This window comes from Podarcis pityusensis (genome assembly GCF_964106645.2).
Source record: "Podarcis pityusensis genome assembly, chromosome: 3".
NCBI classification, from domain to species: domain Eukaryota; kingdom Metazoa; phylum Chordata; class Lepidosauria; order Squamata; family Lacertidae; genus Podarcis; species Podarcis pityusensis.
In genome coordinates, this window is record NC_138026.1 from 100419569 (window position 1) to 100442136 (window position 22568).

Sequence of the window (22568 nt, forward strand, 5' to 3'; positions counted from 1 at the left end):
GGACAACCTCAAGCAGGCCACATGCAAGTAATTGATGGAACTAGAGATAAAAAATGGCTGAAGCAATGAATGTGAATATGACATTTATACAATGGGCTAGTTTCTACACACACCCTCACATCTCGCTCCATCCTTCTGGTCATGCAAGAAGCATTATCAGATGCAAGAGGGGAGACTCTTCAGGGTCAGACAAAGAGACCTCGAGGTCCACATGTCATCGTCCCCAAGCTTGATGTCCCCAACCCCTGCTTTATCAACTGTAGCTTTGTATGGCAGCACAATATTGGCTGCTCAGGATTTTCTAACAGTAGGAAGCCATCGCCTTTTCCAGTGCTTGACTTGTTATTAAAGCAGTGCCCCATTCCACTAAGGATCCTGCTTAGGGGTGGAGCAGTCGGTCTCTTCAATACCGCTGACAAAAACATTCTATGGGCCAATTAAGATTTTTTAAAACCGAAAACACCAAGCCGCAGACCCGCCGTGTCAACAGCTCACAGATAATTACAGCTGGAAATTGACCCAAGGGACTTGCAGCCATCAGACAGCGAGAATGTGACATATTGGATATATTATCCACTCTAGCCGGCTGCATTATTTCAGAGAAGAAATGTTATTTGGATCAGGAACTCATCCTTTGGAGCAAGCAGTGCTTATTATTACCGATGTTGGTGTTCTCTCTACCTTAAAGAAAACAGAACCAAAAAACCTCAGTGTGAGGAAATGCGATAATGAAACACAAACAAGTTAAAATATGGCCTCTGCTTTTATTCTTCTTTTTTTAAAGGTGCAAGTGTGGTAGATGTGGGACAAAGAACAACAAATATCTCAGGCTGCATTTGCACTGACAATTTGTTGCCTGTGCTCCAACAGTCTCTCTTTTTTATTATTTGGGCTTCCCAAATTACAGCCTCTATTTTTGTTCTTGACTTTTCTTTCCAGAAGCTGTACACCCCTGAGTAAGGAGTGCTTTGTTCAGATGAGCAAGTTCTAGTATTGCAACACAATAAGAAACTGCTGTAGAAAAGCACTAGATAACATGTGGCTTAAGTCCCGCCAGATAATTTTGTGCTGGTGAAAGCAGCAGAGCTGGCTCTGAACAAGCTTATCTGCCTACAATATATTTCTTGTGCAGCTCAAAGGGGAGCAGATGTGGGGCATCAGTGGAAAGTGCAGATACAAAGTTCTCTGGGGCAAGCCTGGAGAAACAGAAAACGTTTGTGTGTATTGGCATGTTTGTATTAGCAAAAAATGATAAGTCTCCAAGCCCTTGCTAGTTTGGCCACTGTGACCAAGGCATTCCAGATGCCTTGGCTGCACAAAAACTAAAGATGCCCCCTACAACCTCAGAAACACTGCTTAGCTAAGTTGTTTTGAATACCTTGGTCACATGGCAGATATACCACCCCCAGTCTTCTCCCAACCTTGGACTTGGGGAGGGAATTGGGATCACTGTGCAACAGTCAGATCAATCCCGTTCTAATGGTGCAGCTTCAGAGTTAAGAATTAGGCTGGGACTTGTCATGGTTGCCAGAGGAGGTTGTCACACTCGCCACAGGGGAGTGAAAATTTGGAAGACTGTACTTTGGGGATTGGATACCCTTCGGGATCATTTCTGATCCTTGGAGGGGAAGCACTGTGCACATTTGCAAGCACATTTCTTTCTTAGGAGTCCTTGAGCATATTTCTTGCTCTGCACTTATGTATTATGTTGGAATAGTTACAGTTTGTAGCAACATTATAAGGACTGGCATCATGCAATCTTTTAACACCCCCTCATCTTTAATTTTGTTGTTTCTCAGTTTCTGATGACCCACCACTATTGAGAAAAATAAACTGAAATGTAAATGTCAAACAAAAAAACCTCTCTTAACAGCTTGAATAACACAGCGGTCCTCTCTCAGTCAGGCTAAGGTGGAGGTGGTCATCCAATTTAAAGCCAAAAAAAATCCTTTTAAAATAATGATGGTTGAGGAAAATAAATAGCTGATTGCCTCATTTACTTGTGTAAATTGCTAAAAAACATGGAATATTAATGGCCTTGGTGATGTTGTTTTTTTGCAGTTCACTTTAAAGTACAAAGCAGCAGCTGTAAAGTCCTGTAGTACTCCAACTGTTGACAGATTTTTATTGTTATTTTTATGAAAGGAAATGTAATTTGAAATTTCAAGTTTTCTTCAATTATGCCTTCAAGTTAAAAGGAAAATTGACATATTGGAACAGGAGTCACAGTGGGTTGATTCATAAGTGTACTTAATATGCCCTATTCTTTCGGTTGCTCTTGTGTTGGTAGCCCCTATCCAATTGGTAGAATGTTTAAATAACCCAAGTATGGAGGTGGGTCTGGGCCATTTAAATATTCTCTGGTTCTTAGAGGAGCTGCTCATAGATAAGTGGTTGGGAGAGCATTCTAAGGGTACTAAAAACACTGTTTTTTCTGGGTGTTTGGGTGGTGTGTGAGATACTGAGCCTCGACACAGGGTGGTTTTTTTGTGCTTTTAAAAAATGTGTTTCAGTAACACTAATAGCCCCTGGAAATCAACTTAATCTGTCTTTGTAGGTTAGCATTACTCTGGGTGTGTTTGTGTCAAGACATGGTTGAGGTCAGAAGTATCTCTCCAAAAGACATGCCCTCAGCCCCTGGCATAGAAATGCAGCTTACTAACCATTTAGTAAGCTTACAATAAAGGAAAAAAAGCCTTCCACAAAGGGGTTGACAGCTCCACCCCTCCTATACAAGCTTGCTTACTCACCTGTGTACAATTCCTGGTCACCTATGGCTACCATGTGCATATAGTTGAAGACAAAGTTGCAGTCATTAGCCTAGATGTACTTACAGTTTCTCTCTGCGTGTAATAGATCTCTCTGCTTGTCTCACAGTGTCTTCCTGAATTTATTCACTCCACTCATGCCCCCACTTGCACAGAAGTTTTATTGGCACACCAAATATGAAAGCTATAGATATAGATATAGTCTGTGGTGGACATTTGCCCCTATTAATACAGATTCACTTTCAGTTTTCACGCTAAACATCTGAGTTTGCTTTGAAGTCTTTCCATTCACAGGTGAATCCTAACATGCCTGCCAATAAACTATGGAGCGCATGTGAAAGAGCGGGCATGCATATGATGCCTTTAATGTATATCTGGTTTTCATTGTTTTCATGGGTATTTTTTAATTTTTAATTTTTGCAATTCTTTTGTATGTTTTTCAGTGCGGTCGGTACGTTTGCCCGAGCTCTGGACTGCAGTAGTTCTGTAAGACAACCTAGTTTACACATGAGCGCTGCTGCTGCTTCCCGTGACATCACTCTGGTGAGATGCTTCCTTGAAATCCTGTTTTTGCGCATTAATGCATACTGGGCGGGATTTAAGAGGCCGACTCCCTCCTGGTCCTCTGTGCTGCTGATCAGGGTGTGAAGGATTTTGAATACCTGCATGTGAATGTGAATGAGTACTTCCTTCAGCTGCCTCTTGTTCAAGCCAAACTGCTGGGAACCTTCTTAAAGAATCACAGAACTGTAGTATTGGAAGGGACTTTGAGGGTCTTCTAGTCCAACCCCCTGCAATGCAGGAATCTCAGCTAAAGCATCCATGACAGATGGCCACCCAAACTCCCATGAATGAGGTTTTCTTTCTCAGAGGTAGGGGCTGGAAGAGGAAGAAACACATCACATGGAAGGTGTTTTAGGTAGCATTCAGGGGTAGGGTGGGGATTGCAAATTGTCTCCGTTTAGGTTAGCAGATACTTCCACAGGACCTAAAGTTGTTCTGTAAATGGAACAGCAACATTGGATTTCACCCACAGAACTTAGAGCTAAAGCTATGATCCTATTCCATAAGTGATATTCAATTAAGTTTTACTCGGAGTCAACTCACTTAAAATAATGAACATAATTAAGTTAGGCCCATTAATTTCAGTGGGTGTACTCTGAGTAGATGAATACCACCTTGCAGTAAGCCCAGTTGAACACAAGAGAACTTTTAAGTGGGCATGTTTAAGACTGTGCTGCAAAAGACCCAGGTGTTTCAGGGTACAGTAGGTTCATGTCATCCATGCCTTGACCCCTGACAGACCTGTACAAACATTATTTTAGGGCTGGATTTTGGCATCTCTCAGTGTTTGGAAATGGTTGCTCTTTGTTGCTGAAACTAATAATAAAATGCATTTTTTGAAAGGGGAAGAATGATACCATTTAATCATAATATGAGAGCATCCTTTAGATCAGTGTTCCCCAACCTTGGGCCTCCAGCTGTTTTTGGACTACAACTCCCATCATCCCTCGCTAGCAAGACCAGTGGTCAAGGATGATGGGAATTGTAGTCCAAAAACAGCTGGAGGCCCAAGGTTGGGGAACACTGCTTTAGATAACCATGTGCTGTCATAAGAGAATAAGCACAAAAATGTATGAAAATATGGTACTCATTTTTCAGTGTCTCTGAATATGGCAATTGATAGGTTAGTCCCAAAAGCATGATAAAGCTTGACTGAAAATAACTTGATACTGTTACATATGGAAATCTGAAACACAAATCTTTACAAACTAGGTCAGTGGTTCCCAATTGGTAGTTCATCGACCCCCTGGGGTCTGCCTAATGCACCCGGGCGTCTGTGGCACACACCTGTCAACTGTCTGGGACATCCCATTTTTGGTCGCCATACTCTCATGTGGGTTATGTGACTCAAACGGGAGCATGTCCCAGTTTTGTCCTGGGACATGTTGGAGGGTACGGTGGCGCCATTCACATAACGAAAACTACCACAGAGATAGCAACATTTTCAAAAGTAGGGGGTCCATGGCTTGGCTTTTGAAAAACGGGGGGGGGGTCCTGCAGAACTTGGCTAACTGGGGAACTGCTGAGCAAGTTCACAGTAGTCATCTTCAGGAGTTACTTAAAAGACTTAAGTTATCACGGGGGAAGGAAGCGGAGTGGGCGAACACACAAGCTGGGCCCCCATCACCAATCTCATTGCCCTTCCACTCATGGGCAGTGTGAGGTGGGCAGCCTCTTGTACCTGGCGGAGGAGCCCTGTATGCTTCAAAACCCTGTAAAATTAGTGGAAGATGAATGTGGAGCTTCCATGATGAGGATAATGCGGACAGTGGTGAGGCGCAGCTCATCCCCAGTGCTCCTCTCGTATGATAACTTACCCTTCTTCAGTAACACCTAAAATGGCTAAACCTGTTCCTCTTTTGCTGTTGCAAATTCAAGAAGAAGCCAGGAGCTTCTCGGGAGGAGGGCCGGGCTGGCACTGAGGCAGCTCTTAACTGCGTTTGCACTAGTAGCTACGTGGAACTGCATTGAGAGGCAATAGTGTAATGGTGAGAGGATCAGACCAGAGACAGAGAATATCCAGGCTCAAGTCCCTACTTCATTGTGAACCTCACTGGGCAATCTTGATCTAGTCTCTCTCTCTCTCTCTCTCTCTCTCTCTCTCTCTCTCTCTCTCTCTCTCAATGTACCTCAGAGGGTTATTGTAAAGCTATAATGGAAGGAGGGACCATGGAGGAACAGCGGGAAGTTATATAAATATGCATGGCCTTTGGGTATCTGGCATTGTATTTCCCCTCCTTCACACTGTTCCGAGGCTGTTCTGTCCTCAAAAGTACACACTGGGTACACTGACTGACTGATAGATTTAGTTTTTGGACAGTTGTGCGAAAGTTTTATCCTTGCTAATGATTAACTTCGTTAACCAGAAGAGCCAAGCCAGATTTAATTACCATTCTGTGCTCTTGTTCATTATCTCGACCATTTCTTGCCTGCTTTCTTGGCATTATTAAAACTTCTGTTCTCTTTTTGTTCTCTCAAGCTAAGGAGGATGTTTTCCCCTTCAGATAGCACTTTTACTCTTAATTGGTGATCATATTTGGAGCCGACGTGCTCTCTGAGGGTTTTGATATATTTCATTACCATCCTGAAAGTACTTGGATGTTAAAACATAGTATTCTAACCCTCTTTTTTAAAGCAGCTAGCCCTTGCTTTCTGTTTTGTTCTTTTACTGAATTGAAAGTCCTTTGTTGCTGTGTCTCTTAAAGGCTGTATGTTCAGTGGTAGAGTGCATGCATTTTATTCAAAAGGTCTCAGCTTTGATTCCCAGCATCTCCAAAGGGAATCTTCGAGCCAATGCCAGTCAGTGTCAGCAGTACAGACCTATACGGACCAATATTCTGACTATGTATAAGGCAGCTTCATATGATTCTGTGTTCCTCCCTCGTTCCTAATGCCCTTTTCAAGTTATTTCTAAAATGCGTTGCGTGCTTTGGGCATCCTCCCTTAAGATGGGACTAATTCGTTGGTTTAAGGGACTCTCCTGGAGGTTTCTACAGCATTGTACAGACAATAAAAATTCAGGATTAATCAACACACAAAGAGGTAAATAGGATCACGCTGACTTGTCCTAAACCCACACAGATTAGGTGCTCTGTGCAGACTCTGCAGGCATATGTGCCCACAAAAGGCTGTAAACAAGACCCAATTGATGCATGGGTGTTTGGGATGTGCAAACGTGATCCCGTTCCCCTCCACCTTGTCTCATTGTATTGCTCTACCTTGGATGTTTTGCTCTACCTTGGATGGTCTTCTGAACAGGTCTTACAAGACTCAGGTTTGCTCACTTAACCTGCACTGTTTCTTGCCTATTTTTATAGTCAAGAAAGGGAAGCATGAGGGTAACAGAAAGCAGGAACTGCGGTTGAATTAAAATCTGTATCATGGGAAGGGTGCAACAGAAGAGAAAGGGTTCTCAGCTCTTGTTTACTGCAATTAGGATGTAGAGAAGTGTGGATCCCATTTAATTTAGTGTGTTGCTTTTGTGTTTTTTGTCCAGTTTCATGCCATGGATACATTGCATAAGCATAACTATGACCTGAGCAGTGCTATTAGTGTCCTGGTTCCACTTGGAGGGCCTGTCCTTTGCAGAGATGAAATGGAAGAATGGTCCGCTTCAGAGGCTAGTTTGTTTGAAGAAGCCCTAGAGAAATACGGCAAAGACTTCAACGACATACGACAAGACTTTGTAAGTAGAAGTATACCCCCTTTCTATCCATTATTGAGTTGTTTTCCACAGACAGCTGGATTTTGGTGTTAGAAACTCAGTTGTATAAGCTGGGCACCAAATAGCTCCTTAAACCAAGGTGGCAGTTACCAAACCAAAGGCCTGGAAACGATGCCTTATGAGGAACGGCTAAGGGAGCTGGGCATGTTTAGCCTGGAGAAGAGGAGGTTAAGGGGTGATATGATAGCCATGTTCAAATATATAAAAGGATGTCACATAGAAGAGGGAGAAAGGTTGTTTTCTGCTGTTCCAGAGAAGCGGACACGGAGCAATGGATCCAAACTACAAGAAAGAAGATTCCACCTAAACATTAGGAAGAACTTCCTGACAGTAAGAGCTGTTTGACAGTGGAATTTGCTGCCAAGGAGTGTGGTGGAGTCTCCTTCTTTGGAGGTCTTTAAGCAGAGGCTTGACAACCATATGTCAGGAGTGCTCTGATGGTGTTTCCTGCTTGGCAGGGGGTTGGACTTGATGGCCCTTGTGGTCTCTTCCAACTCTATGATTCTATGAAACCAGAATGTCTAGTTGCCATTATTGGGCAAGATGGCTCTGGAGCCTTATTTTTCAAATGATGGAGTGACAGTGATTGATTATCCAGTTAAACATCCAGCTAGTTCAGATGACAACCTTGAGCTAAGTTAAGAAGTTTGAGAACTTAAAGAAGAAAAGTCACTTGATCCAGGGACAGTCTACATATATATATTGGGCTATTCCTACCTCTTTTTCTTAAAGGTGACATGGAACATTCATAATGTAAGAATGTCCTTCACAACTGTGAGCAGGGCAGTGGGGTGGGTTAAGTGAAGACAAGCGACAACTATGACGTTGTTCACTGCTCCTGCTCAGGCTGCACAGAAAAAGCATTTTGGTTCCTGCAGTTCTTTCTGATTGCGCAGATAAAATATAGCCAATAGAATTCTACAGGATGAGGTATTAGCGTGTGAAAACAGTCCAGATCCAATGACCCCCAGGCATGCAGCTCCAGATGGTGGAGATGTCAGGCACCATTCTGGCACCCAGGCATCTTCACTTGGTTGCACGTAGTCCATACGTGTGCACGTAAATATCAGAGGAAGGCCCATACTTCAGTAGTAGAGCATGCAAATGGTCCCAGCTCAAAGCCTGTTAAGTCTGCATTAAAAAGGTGGCAGTGCTGGTGAGGTCCTCTGCCTGGAGACCTTGGAGAGCTGCTATCAGACAGAATAAACAAAACTGGATAAGTGGAATGGCTCTTTATAAGGCATCTTTATATGTGGAGCGGAAATAATGTGCCTGATGTAGACAGTTCACTGAGGGAAAAACACCTGAGTGCTCTCTCTCCCCCCCCCCCCACCTTCGTGGCATCATTTAACAATAATGGCTGTTCTTAAAAAATTAATTGGCACCTGTATGCCTGATCATATCTGCTAGGATTGCCATTAAATCAGAGGTTTTGTAACATAGCTTGCAAGCTGCATTTAAACTGCAGTATCCCAATTTAAGATGCTGTAGTTTAGCCAGTGAGGCCAACACTAGGAGCGCAAGGAGGGGGAGAAGGAGAAGCCCCTGAGAGTGTGCAGGGCTCGTTCTCAGCCTGATAGAAGGGGTCAAATTATTCTCTTAATACTATCACAAATTGGAGGTAAACAAAATTTTAGCAGTTTGCAAAAGAAAAGAAGTTTAGATTTGAAAATGTTTGCAGTTTTTTCTGTTTGAAAAGATACATAAATGGCATGAGAGCTTGGAAGTCCAATGAACCGTGTTTACATATTAATGAAGTCCATTCTCTGTTCCCAGTTTCAAACACTGATGGATGTTGTTAACACGGTTGGAATAGAATAAAGGTGGAAAGAATCCAAAGTATAGGGTAAATTATGTTGGTGTAACTTACCCTATTCGAAACTCTGTTCCAGAGCCAAGCTGCTTCCTGCTGAGCCAGCCAAGCCTTCAAAACTAGAGTTTTTCTTACATTGCCCTTTTGTAACTTCTGCTGGATTGTTAGGTCCGAACATAGTTTGGAATAGGGGTATGTCTCCTCCTTCACTATCCCACCCCTTCTTTAGGCCTTGCCTCAGCTTAGCCATCACCAGCTGAGCCAGGTTGGTGCATTTATGCCCTTGTATTTCCAACTGAACTGGGCTGAGGGTCCTCAGTTGGCTTAGCCAGAGATCCTCTTACTCCAGACTTTGCTCATCCCTGCAGTTTGGGTTGTTCCCAAAGTCAGCTTCAAGAACATAGTTTGCAACCTTGGAAAGGTCAGAGATCTCCACAAAGTTCTCTAAGCTTGGAATAAAGAAGTCTGCCACTTTTTAAAAAAAACTGTACTCTGTTTCATCTTATGTATCATTTTTATAGTTTAAGTGATTTAATCCCTGCCTGATTAAAATAAAGGTTTGGAATATACACATCTTATCTTCAAGGCACCAAGATAAAAAAAAAAGCATGCTGTTTTATCCGAGGTTGACCCTACTGAGCAGTTGAAAGAACTCTGGAAGTACAAAGACCTGCTGCTAATGTGGCAGAAGTAAATAACTAGCTAGCTGCTAAGATGCAGTGTTACTGGTAGGGACCAAAAACTAGAATAATTAATGTTAATGATATATCAGTTCATGAAAACTATGTGCTGTTTTTGAGGATATGCTGTCTTGCTCGGTATGTCATCCACAGTTGCCATCGCTGCCCCTCTGGCTTCTCTGATCTTGCGAATTAATTCTATTGTGACATTAAGTAATCATTTGATAAAAGAATGCCTACTTCTTAGGGAAGAGGGTTGATCCGCAGTGGGATACAGCTGACTCATTTTGGCACACTCTTCCTACTAACTGTGTGTCGATGTGTGAAAAGCTCAGTGCAGAAGGGTTCCGTCACTTTTGTAACACTTAGGGCTTGGAATGGGACAAACGGGATGGAGGTAAGGCTTGTAATATGTCTCTCCTGGAGGCGTGCTAACTTGAAAACAACTTGTGCCAAGATTTCTTCATAATATAGGAAGCTGACATGTGGAAAGCTAACAGTATTTTTACCGGCTAGCCCTCACTTTTTAAAAAACAAAATGAAAGCACTGTGTCACTTTGTCTCAAAGGTCCACAGTGCAGTGGTAGAGTCCATAGTATGCATGCAAAAGGTCTGAGGTTCAGTCCGTAGCATCACCATATAAGACAGCCAAAAACCCAGAGAGTCAGCCTTGAAAATACTGAGTTCGAAGGAACAATGGTTTGACTTCGTATAAGGCAGCTTCATAGAAACATAGAGTTGTAGGGCTAGAACAGACTCTGAGGGTCTTTGAGTCCCTTGTTCCTAGTCCTCTTTCACTACCCATGGAGATTAAAAAAACAACACCCCCAGACAGTACAATTTATAAACAATGGCAAGACAAACGAAGTTAGAAGTATCAAACTGATGTCAGCATTTGAAAAGGTCCTTAATAGAAGAATTCATGTCTTCTTAAGATTTTAATTATTTCTTAAATAGATTTTAACGGAATTTTTAAGGCCTTTCTCAACCTGTGGGTCCCCAGATGTTGTTGAACTACAACTCCCATCACCCCTAGCTAGCAAGGCCAGAGCTCAGGGATGATGGGAGTTATAGTCCAGCAACATCTGGGGACCCACAGGTTGAGAACCACTGCTCTAAGGCATGGGTAGGCAAACTAAGGCCCACATTTTACATGAGTAGAATGTGTCCTTTTATTTAAAATGCATCTCTGGGTTATTTGTGGGGCATAGGAATTTGTTCATTCCCCCCCCCCCAATAAAAAAATAGTCCGGCCCACCACAAGGTCTGAGGGACAGTGGACCGGCCCCCTGCTGAAAAAGTTTGCTGACACCTGCTCTAAGGACTAGTACAAAAGTCCAGTGACTTTCCCAGATCCTAAGCCGCCAGAATTTGTCTAACCAGACTCTGAGTGTGCTTCCTTACCCATTTTCCAGAGAGAAGCAGGTAATTTTATTATGAGTGGCAAACCTGTGGGCCTCCAAATGTTGTTAGACTTCAGCTCCTATCAGCCCCAACCAGCAAGACCAGTGGTCAGGAATTACGGAAGATGTATTCCAAAAAACAAAAACAAAAAACATGGCGAGCCCACCTCTCTTATTACCTTTGCTAACGTAGACTATGCTTCCTTGACGTCTAAATTGCAGTGAGATTTTTAAAAAGTCTTTTTTCCTGGGTCTAAATTACATTGCGCTGAGTTTGCTGCAACATTGCAGTTAAAACGTAAAGTTTATCAGACATTGTAATTAAGTATTTTTGTTTTGTTTTCCTTTTTCAGCTTCCTTGGAAGTCTCTGACTAGCATCATTGAATATTATTATATGTGGAAAACTACAGACAGATACATCCAGCAGGTAATTTTTCTATACTTTGCCATGAGTTGGTCAAATAAATGAACATGAAGTTCTGTAGCGCCTGGGTTGCTTTTGGACCTCCCTCTCTGAGGGTGGTCTGCTCTGGGAGAAGGAGATCTGATCTCACAGGGCCCCTTCTCACTGCAGCTCTTGCCTTTCTCTGGTTGGCAAGGGGTGTGTGTGGCAGGAGTGGCTCCCATTCAGCTTGAGGATCTCTTATGCCATATTCCTTCAATTGTTTCCAATGGAAGCAATACAAGAAACAGGTTGGGTTGGGGGATAATGACCCAGAAACAGCCCCCACCCCCACCTGCCCCATTGTGGTCTCAAAAGGGCTTTGGATTTTGCAGCATGATTACGTTTGGTTCTCTCTGCCCAGTAAACAGATATTGTATAGATTCCAGAAAATGGGATTTAGAAAGTTAAATCTCGGCAGTAATCTAATTTAGGGAGGCTTTAAACGTGTCAAAATGCCTACATGGAAGACACATCTGAGGATTGGCACGTAGCCATAGATCAGATTATCATGTGTGATGATCTCACACACAACTCGACAGTGACACACACACAGAGAGAGAGAGAGAGAGAGAGCTAATTCCTGGAATTTCTCTGTGTAGGAAGTTAACAGCATTTGAAGTGACCTTTCATTTCTTTGAAGGATATAATTAAACATGATGAAGAAATCCAGGAATTACGTATATTTAGATACTTTGGCTTGGATCCAGAGCAGCCGTTTCCTGAACAGGAGAGCTATTTGTGCTCAAAATTGAACAGAAGCAGATACTCACAGAAAGGGAAGGGAAGAGGCAGTTGATTTGTCTGATTTTTTAAAAAAGCTAATTAATACAGTATGATTCCACAATGGCTGTTGTATTTTTTTTTTTTAAATGATATTTATTAAGAGTTTTAAAGTTACAGAAAAAACAGAGAAGAAAAAGAAAGAGAAAAAACAAAAGAAAAACAACCACAATCAAACAATACAAATTGATAAAAATCAAAATCAAAAAATAAGAACAAAGCACGTAATAGAACACAATCAAAAAACAAAAATAAGCCACAAAAATTTAAAAACAAATCCAATATTCTCATATCCTTGACTGTCATTACCTTCTTTCTTTGACCTCCTCACTCCTCCCTTTTTTTGTATCCTAGTTATTAATAGTCACAGCAAATCCTTTCCATTTTTCATAATATTCTGTCATTGCATTACCTTAATCTATTTTAACCTTATCTTACTATAAAAGACCTTAAAACTTAAAACTTAGATCTTATTTATACCAATTTCTCATAACCATAACATATTCTTACATAATTCTTTTAACATTTTTGCTAAAGCCAAATAATTTCGTTCCAACATTTTTCTAACATTCATCAATTTTATAAAACAATCCTAATAATTTTTTTTTTCTTCCAATCTTCATCCAGCGTCTCTTCCTCCTGGTCCCGGGTTTTGTCAGTCCTTTCTATCCCATCAGTCTAACGCATTAACCTGGTAATCTTATGTCTGAGGCCCTTAAGTCTCTTCCATGTCCCTTCCGCGGCTCTTCTTCATATTTATACCTCTACTTTACTTTGTCTCCTGCTCCTTTCACTCGTGGGAACTCCAACTTAACAGTGTTTTTGACCCTTCTCGACGAATCAATCCCTTTTCCATGCTCCACACTAAACTCCATGTGGTATTTAAAAACATGTTTCAAAGTCCCTCCAGAATTAGGAGCCCCCACAACCCCAAACATCTCACGGCCCATTGCCAGACTTGAAAAGTTCAAACATCCCTGCATGGGGGGGGGGTCTATCCAACCCCCCATTTCCAAACCAAACTTTATCTTTCCAAATCTGGCTTTTTCCAAGTTCATTTGTCAGATTCAAAAACTCATGTTCCTGCTGGGCCACAGCTCCCTCCATCTCTGGCGCCCTAGGTTCAACGACATCCTCTTCCCTCATCTGATCTGTCAGAGCACACTCCTGATTTAATTCCTGGGTGGGCTCTATATAGTTACCCACTACCTGTCCGGAATTTCCGATCGCAGCAGTCATCAAGTCTGTCTTCTCATGTAGCTGTTCCAGTAGGGCACTTGTTTTGCAGAAAGCACGCATCAGGGCTTCTGAATACATTGTTCTGCAAGGTCAAAAGTCTATTCCCACGATCGTAATCTGCTGCAGCTGCAGAGCTCCCCGATTCAGATTTAGTAACAGTTTCACAGGCTCCCTCTATTTGTTCTTTTCTTTTAAAGGCAGATCTAACAACAAAGTTTCCTTTTTCAGATATTTTGTCAATATTTGTTCCTTTAAAATGCGAAGGAGAACAATGGAATCACTATGTTTCTCTTCTTTTAACTATCTGTCAAAAACGTTTGTCTCTGGTCAATGAGCTTCCCAAAGAACGTCAGTCCTGACACCCGCTCCCAGGATCAAGACGGTGGAAAATTACTTTTCTTTACACTCTTTCTGCAGGTTTAAACAGTCTGGAAAAAAAAATCCCCCCCTCTTCTCCTGCTTCCGAAGGGGGTTCAACAATTTCAAATGATGAAAGTTAATCCTTTACAAGCGATTTTCTGAACTCTAGTTTGCCATGTCTTTGCTTTAATCTATCTACAAGAAACGGAAGGCTGACTTCCTGTTTAGACCTTCCCGTTTCAGTGCCAAATTGAGATGAATTTCTTAGTCCAATTTTCCTTTCTACTCGCAGGTCATTATTCAAAGTCCAATTGTCCGAAATTAAAGTACTCATGGGTAATTGTTTTAAAAGCCAAGTTGTCCCAGGAAAAAGGCAGCGCTCTCCGGCAACGGCTGTGCGGCTTCGCTCCACGGAAGAAGCAGTTGACTCTCAGCACCGCGCCACTTCCCCCTCTTTGCTCCGGAGCCCATAAATGGGTTCCTTTACGGGTTGGGGGGGCGCTAAAGGTGCCCGCTGAGTCCCATGGTCACAGGCTTCATCCGCCTGTGATTTTTGAAAGGGTCCCCGCGTCGCAGTAGCGGGAAAGACCCGTTTTCCGTGGAGCTGGTCCCTCCGGATCAGAGGGAGTCCGCCATTACCGATGGCCCACCCCGGAAGTCTGTTGGCTGTTGTAAATAAAGACTCAACAGCGTCATTACCCCTCCAGTAACAATTCTTTTTTCTAACTCAATACTTGGTCTTAACTTTATTCCTTATTTTCCTCAATTGGTTCCCATTATTTGGGAATACGTCCATCGCTCGCTCTTTCAACTCGGGGTTGTGTGTGTTCCAGCAGAGCCCAGGACTGAGTTGTTGTAACAGATCAATGTCAGCCTATTGATGACAGTCATTTTGGTGTTAATTTATCCAAGTAGTAAGTAATTTAGGAGAAGATTGGTCCATATTGTTGTCATACATATAGTCATTGTCATTGTGGAAAAGCATGTGAGCACTAGAAACAGGCGCTTGTGCACAGCTTAGCTTTGCAGCATATGTGTGTGCGTGATCACACCTTCCAGCAAGCTGCCCATTTGATTTAGCTATTACGAAGTGTCATGAATTACTCTCCTTTATTTTAGGATATATATATATATATTTAACGAATCAGTTTTTGAGGATGACATTGTAACACTTAGAAACAAGTATTTAAAAATCAACCAGCATTGCAACAACTGCCGAGTTAAGGTCACCCTGAAGTTGAACAACCTTCCGCGGAATCCTGTGTTTAAATAAATGTGAGATCAACGTTGAGTTTTTACCTATCCCTGTGTTGAGCGGGCAGGTTTAACTTGATGCCACATGAATATCCCTGGCAAGGGCATTCCATAAGGCAACCTTCGCCAACATGGTACCTTCCAGTTATCTTCGACCACAATACCCATCAGCCCCAGTGATGGGTTTTGTAGTACAAAACTCCTGGAGGGCACCAGGTTAGCGAAGCCTGCCACAAGTTGCAAAGCCCTTACCTGTCACCACCCATCCAACCACCAGAAGTAGGGGAACCTGGATCTGGGGCCTCTGGGCTGGATCATAAAGACCGAGAAAGTCCATCTGATTGCCTGACAGGAACTGAAATGTTCTAGTTCTGTGAGATATTAAACTTGTTCCATCTTTTCTATTAGAAACGCCTAAAAGCTGCTGAAGCAGAAAGCAAATTGAAACAAGTTTACATACCAACCTAGTAAGTATCACAAATATTAATGCTTCCTTTGAAAGAATAATAATAATAATGTGAAACATGTAGAGAACAAATCCTTGTTTTTATTGGACAAGCGAAGTAGTAGCATCCATAAAACCTAGATTGCTTTGAAGATTTTTCATAGCCTAGTAAGGTCCAGTTATGCCCATGCAGGCTTTTAAAAAAACAGTTTTCAAATCACCGTATTTTTCGCCCTATAGGACGCACCTATTCCCCTCCAAAAATGAAGGAATTCTCCAGGCTTCAGGAAGCTCTGCGCAACCCTCGGGAGACCGGCTCTGATGGCCGCGCAGAGCTGCCTCCAGTCCCGGGCTCAGTGCACTTCTCCCCATCACCAGCCCCACAAGCTCGGGGGACAGCGGGGAGGCGGAGCGCGCCTTCCCGCTGTTCCCCGACCTGGTTCTTCCAGCCCCGCACCTGGGGGGGGAAATAATTTTTTTCCCCTTTATTTCCCCCCCAAAAAACTAGGTGCGTCCTATGGGCCGGTGCGTCCTATGGGGCGCAAAATACGGTATTTCCTTACGTAGCAGTGCTAATGCAAAATCACAGACCTCTTCAGCAGCAATCCTATCCATGCTTACCTGGGATGAAGCCCGACTGAACACTGAATACGAAATATGTGTAGGGCTCCATGTTAATGGTACTCATGCCTGAGAAATAAAGTGTATGTTTACAACCTGAGACTATTTCCTCAATATGAACAGGTGACTCACATTAGGCAATATTGTTAAGTGTACCTGCAACAATTATAAGAGGCGCTTTTGTATTGGACAAAATTTTACATCCTTGTGTTTGGTAGGCTATAAAAGTGATTTCTGCAAATGTTCCTTGTGATGGTGTGATAAAAGTGATTTCTGCAAATGTTCCCTTTGATGCTGATATCATAGTTTTGGGGGAGCGTCTGGGCCCAGGGTTAGTAAATCTTCCAACGCCTCAAAAATAATAGAAGACCAGATGCATTTAACAAGTGAGGCACATAGTCTCTACCGCCGCCCCCCCTCCCAATTCTGTACAAATACTCACCCAGCTGGATCTTTGCAGGCCTTCTGGACGGATCTTCCATGCCATAGATATATTTGTTTGTTTTCAGCAGTTCCATCTCACCTTCCTAAAAAAATAATGAAGGTGGCTAATGAACTGATAAAAAAAAAAATCTGAAACAGTACTCAAAATCTAATCAAAGTCTAAGTAGAACTGTGATTATGTCTCAGAGACTTTCACATCCTCAAAAGCTTCAAGTGTTGGAAGCAGAAGCAGCCATCCTGTTTTTGCATTTTTACCTTAAATGCTACAATGATTGTTAGAATGCTGTGCATATATTGCTTGCAGTGACGCAGTCTGGGGTATGATTAGGTGGGGGACGAAATCCTGTCAACTCCAAGATATTGGTAGACTCTAAATCTGGGCTAGCTGCAAGAGTATGCACCATAAGAAAGCAGAATTCTCTAAAACAGGGACAGGGAACCTCTGGCCCGCCATTCAGAAGCATTTCTGAGAATGATTTGGTAGCTGCTATGTGTTGATGCTGCATAAGATATTGTGTTGTCAGTCTTTCAGCATTTGTATTCATATCTGTGTTACGATTTTGCATTAAAGGGAAAAGTGCATAAGTAAGATTCCAGGAGTTTATTTAACCTGAGAGGAATAAATCTGGGAAGCGAGCAGCATTAAGAATCCCAGATGTAATCTTTTGCTAATTGAACACTAAGTGTAACAATAATTCCTAATAATATTCTATAGCAAAAACGTTCTGGTTAGCTTAACACGCACACACACACACACACACACACACAGACACACACTGTATTTTCCCATGTATAAGACTATATTTTTCCTAAATTTTTGAAGTTTAAAATAAGGAGTCATCTTATACACAGATAGTGCATAGCGCATTTTCTTAATTTTTAGTCTTAAAAAATAGGGGGCGTCTTATACACGGGGGCATCTTATACCCCCCCCCCCCAAATACAGTATATATCTTAACACAGTATATTATATTATATTATATTATATATTATATTATATTATATTATATTATATTATATTATATTATATTATATTATATTATATTAATTGGAATTGTTTCTTAGAGAATCATGACTAAAACTGAGATCTGTTTGACCCCCAGTATTTGATTAGTAATGTGCTTTTTGCACAAAGTTTTAATGCCAAGCACAGGAATTCTCATTTAGTGACCCTGGACTGAAGAACGGATTGCTGGCTGCTGCAGTCTGCCTTTGGTTCTCATTACTGCTAGCTGCTGCTTTGAGGAGGACATTTAGCTTCCTAGTGGCATGTGCAGCATTTATATGCAAGTACGCATAGGACCTGGATGTAATAAACTGAGTTCAGTAATGGCACATGTGGCGGATTCCAAGCCTTTGAGAGCATTGTGAGCTCTCAACATATTTTTTTGCTTTCATTTCCGCATAAAGTATTTGAGAAGTTAGTAGCGTTCTTGCTAATGATGTGGGTAACCACAGAGGATTCTGTCATTTAACTCATGTTGTTAATGTGCTTGTGTGTGTGTTTGTGATCACTTTAAAGCAACAAACCAAATCCCAGTCAGATATCCAGCAGTAATGGGAAACCAAGTGCCGTGAACGGAGCGGTTGGAGCACCTCACCAGGCCCAGAATGCACTAATAGGCCGTGCTTGTGAAAGCTGCTACGGTAAGTAGAATGGTCACTCTGTTGTGTGTGTGTGATGCCTATGTTAAGCAATTGAATAGTTCCATTTGTACTCACATGAGAGCATCATGCATGTAGGGCTCTGGAGTAGTGCTTACATAGATTCTATGCTGACCTCAGTACTTTTCTTTTAGCAAGCCTGCATGATTGCAGACCACCAACCTAAACACAGTCCCCCAGCTGAATATTGAGGTTTACCAGGTGTTTACAACACTCCCCGTTTTTGCACAGGCTGGCAAGCAATCAAAATGGGTGGTTTATGGTGTCCCTGGTGGGCCACCTTAGCTAAGTTTATCTCAGTGAATAAGCAGTTGTGTCGCTCTGAGAATTCGGTGAATGCCCTGAATTTTCAAACTGTTAAAACGAAAAAAATATATAAAGCTTCTTATTCAAGTGTGTGGCATTTGTTGTTACAGTATACATCTATAATAGATGTGTGTGTGTGTGTGTGTTCACGTGTACAGATAAGTATTTTATGCTGGATGGATCAACAAAATTTTATTTCCTTCTTTTAGTCACACAGTCTCATCAGTGGTATTCTTGGGGTCCACCCAACATGCAGTGCAGGTTATGTGCACCATGTTGGATTTATTGGAAGAAATATGGTGGCCTGAAAATGCCAACACTAACAAATGAAGACAGATTTTCTCCTACTCAAACCACAGAGGTAGGATTTCATTATACTGTAGTGATGATGATGGTAATAATAATAATATGTGCAACCCAGTCCTTTTAACGTTTACTTGGAGTAAGTCCCATCATGTTCAGTGGGGCCTGCTCCCTGTTGCATGTGCTTCTGTAGTGCTGATTTTTTAAATTTCATTTTATGATTAGGAATAATTTCATAATTATAACTCACAATTAATTGTCACATTGTCCACTGTGTTTTATCGTGGAAATTTAACTCCTTTCCATATTTCCTGTTTATTTGTAAAGTTGTGTTTGACTACCTTGGGTTACCCTGGTCAGAGAAACCATTGTATGAGTTACACACCTTTATACAATGCATTTTGAAAAGGTGTTTGTGCTTCGAAGACTGGAAAGGAGTTCTTTGTAGATTGTGTGTTCAGGTGTGTACAGAAAAAAAAAAGTTTCCCAACTATGGGAACTTAATCTGTTCTCAAATGGGCAAGTTTTCCCTTGCTCATCTCAGATTAAATTGAAAAGAAGCATGGATCCTTTTTTCGACCTGATCCTATGCTAAGGAAAATGACCCTTGTCTCATCACTCCTCACTGCCCAGACACTGCCCTGCCAACTCCAATCCCCCACTTTCCCTTTCCTTCCTTGCCAAGTGGTGATGATTTGGGAGAAACAGTGATGGTGAGAGGGAAGAGGAGGGAGGTTTGTCCAGGAGGCTGATGGGAAATGTAGGGTTCCCAAGGTTTACTGTGTTGCAATTAGGTGGGTGAGGAGCACTTGTGGGGATGGAGGGAGAGTAGATTGGAATTCTTCTCTGTCTTGGATTTTGCAAAGTTAGGGGAAGGGCGTAACTCAGTGTAAGAGCATCTGTTTTCCATACAGCAAGTTCTGGCTTCAGTCCTCGGCATCTCCAATGGGGGCAAGCATGCCCCATGTCTGAAATCCTGGAGAGCCATTGCCAGTCACTGTGCTGCCCCCTAGATGGACCAATGGCCTGACTCGGAATAAGCCATGCTTCTGTGTTCCAAAGTTGGTTATTGGGTAAGGGGGGAGGGCAAGAGTGAATTTGGGCACTGGGTCTTGATTTTTATATTATAGACACATATAAGAAAATAGTACATTAATGAAAGGGAAGATCTCAGAAGTAAGACTTTTAGTTTGCATTTTGATTCTTTCCCCCCCCCTTACAGGAAGCATGTGTTAGAACACACATGTCTCGACAAGCCACACAGGGAATACCAGTCCGGAACACAGGCAGTCCAAAATCTGCCGTGAAGACACGCCAGTCGTTCTTCCTCCATACGACATACTTGACTAAACTTGCCCGCCAGGTCTGCAGAAACACTCTACAGTTGAAGCGAGCTGCAAGAAGACCGTTTGTCCTTATTAACTGTGCTGCCATTAGGGCAGAATGTAAGATGTTTCTAAATTCTTAGTTCAATGTGCCATTATTCCAACCACTTTCTGTCGTCTTTTTTTCGTTTGTTTGTTTCTTTTGCAATAAACACATTTCTGTCTATAGCCCCTTTGTGTTATTTTATTTAAAGAAAACTTTATTTTCATTTGTCTTGCTTGTCACCAAAGAACAAAGAAAATACTGTAAGTTTATAGAAAGCTTAGTACTTACTGAATAATAAAGGAGGTGTCAAACGCAGACATTGACCCAATTATAGCTTTGTGTGCTATCATACATGCTTCCTTTAACCTCTCCACATTTAATGTATCTGGTGGAAAACAGGCGCCCAGTCTCATAAAACATGAACCATATTTTTGCCATAACATGAACCAATATGGTGCATAGATAGTGAAATAATGAAGGGGTCACAGGTTTGAAAGCAAAGGCTTGTTTAAAGATGCAGCATCGCAGTTCATGGCAGCATTGCACTGGGGCAGCATAGCAGTCATGCACAAAACAACCTTTATAGAGAGACTTCAGTGTAAATGAGGTTTCTATTGGGACAAACTTAAGGAGGACTCAATTATAAGCTGTCCTAAATGCATATTAACCACGACAAAGCCAGTGATATCAGTGCAACCATAGGAAATTGACCTATGCAAGGATGGAGCTGAAAGAGACATGGGGCTGCTGCCAACAATGGCATTCCAGTGTTGGCTCCATCCTTGTTTCCCTTGTAATGTGTAGGACCACTGTTTTGACATCTATTTTGTCTCCCCATTCCCAAAGTCCAAATCATTGGCTGGGTTAAAATGACATCAAGATGTGATAAAGTTGAGAGCACACACTACTATGTAAGAGAGACCAAGGGGTGCTGTTTTCAGCAGCAAATGCCTAGTCTGTAATTTTGCCCTAACCATATGTGATTCACCACCAGGCAGAGCTGTAGGTCTACGGTCCTCAATTTATCTCACCAGATAAAAATGATTCAGAACTTATTTTTCACAACCAAAGAGGAAGGTTTCTGCTTCTTGCAGAGTTGAGGAGACTTGATTCAAGCGAAGTAAATTAACAAGGTTGTTTTGCTTATTGAACATTTCCTTGGAAAGGAAACATTTTTATTGCTGTTTTCTGCATTGTTTTACCACTTCTCCCTTGTTTTCATCTGAATTGAGCTTTTGTTTTCACAATGCATTCCTTCCACACTTTTACCTGTTTGCATATTCATCTTATGTCAAAATGAGAAGTGCTTCTATGGGGGGGGGGGGGAATACATCACATCAATGTTGGATTTTACTATTGCTCTGAAATGAAAGAGGTATATTTTAGAATAGGAAAGTGTCTTCCAGCACACAGATACAGCTCCCAGCTAAGCTTCCCTGTTAATTGGCTTTGGTGGAAGGGGATGCTGTGATCAGCTGGGTTAAGCACTGCACCCCAGTGGCTCCTTGAGCATACAAAACACAAGACTCATTCATTTTAAGATAGCTCCACATTGTGAATGTGAGTATGGAGCTCCCTCCTCCCTTGCTATGAATAGCGTTCACTTTTTGCATACAGCAGTCTCCCCCCTCCTTTTTTTCTTTTGCATGTTCAAATATCCCCTGGACCTGAGTGCTTGACACAGCAGAAGTTGTTTCAGTATATGTTAGTGGACAGAGATCCACAGTAAAAAGATTCAGACCACAAACGCTGCTAACAATACAGCCTGCGTTCATCTCAGGGGAGCTGGCACAGTGGTGGGGCACCTCTGGCCTGCAAGCCTCATTAGACACCCCCCCAGGAGCCCATATTTGGCCCATGAAGTCATTTCCCCCAAAATCATGCCCACCAGCGACACACCTGGTGCCATATGCAACCTCGGGTACGTCACAGGAAAGACGTGGCTTAATAGTGTGCTCCCAATTCTTCCTTGGCAAGTGGGGCTCACGGAAAGCCCCACCAGGATCAGCTGCACTAGGAAGTTCCCCATTGGGGTTGCTCTCGGCGTCAATTACTGATTGGCATTTGGCGCATACCCCTTTGGAGGTGTTGGGTAAGCGCCAGTCAGCCGGCTGATGCTGTCAGCGCGTCCCTTTGGTCAGCTGCTTGGCACTTCATGCGAGCCCTTTTGCAATCTGTTTGCTTGCATGATTTGCATTCCGAGTACCTGCAAAGGGGGATTTTTCCTCTGCCAGTCCATAGCTGCGAGCACATTAACCCTGCGTAAGCTATATTGAAATCAAATGATTGCTTGATGGACTGTACTCTAAGCGTAATCCGGACCTTGTCAGTGCTTAGATCTGGAGACTGTTAATGTAATAGAAAATCGTATCACCTTTGAGA

The 22568-nt window shown here is 42.3% G+C and overlaps 1 protein-coding gene across 5 annotated transcripts in view; it reads left to right on the forward strand.

Annotated features, from left to right (window-relative positions):
• Positions 1-22568, forward strand: part of MTA3 (metastasis associated 1 family member 3) — a 118262-nt gene that overhangs the window by 46369 nt on the left and 49325 nt on the right. For all 5 annotated transcript variants that reach the window (XM_081000525.1, XM_081000526.1, XM_081000529.1 and 2 more), the window contains exons 8-14: positions 3212-3311; positions 6829-7017; positions 11306-11380; positions 15440-15498; positions 18064-18188; positions 18722-18873; positions 20038-20260. In XM_081000525.1, the coding sequence (XP_080856651.1) occupies positions 3212-3311; positions 6829-7017; positions 11306-11380; positions 15440-15498; positions 18064-18188; positions 18722-18873; positions 20038-20260 (923 nt within the window). The remainder of the gene's footprint in view (positions 1-3211; positions 3312-6828; positions 7018-11305; positions 11381-15439; positions 15499-18063; positions 18189-18721; positions 18874-20037; positions 20261-22568) is intronic.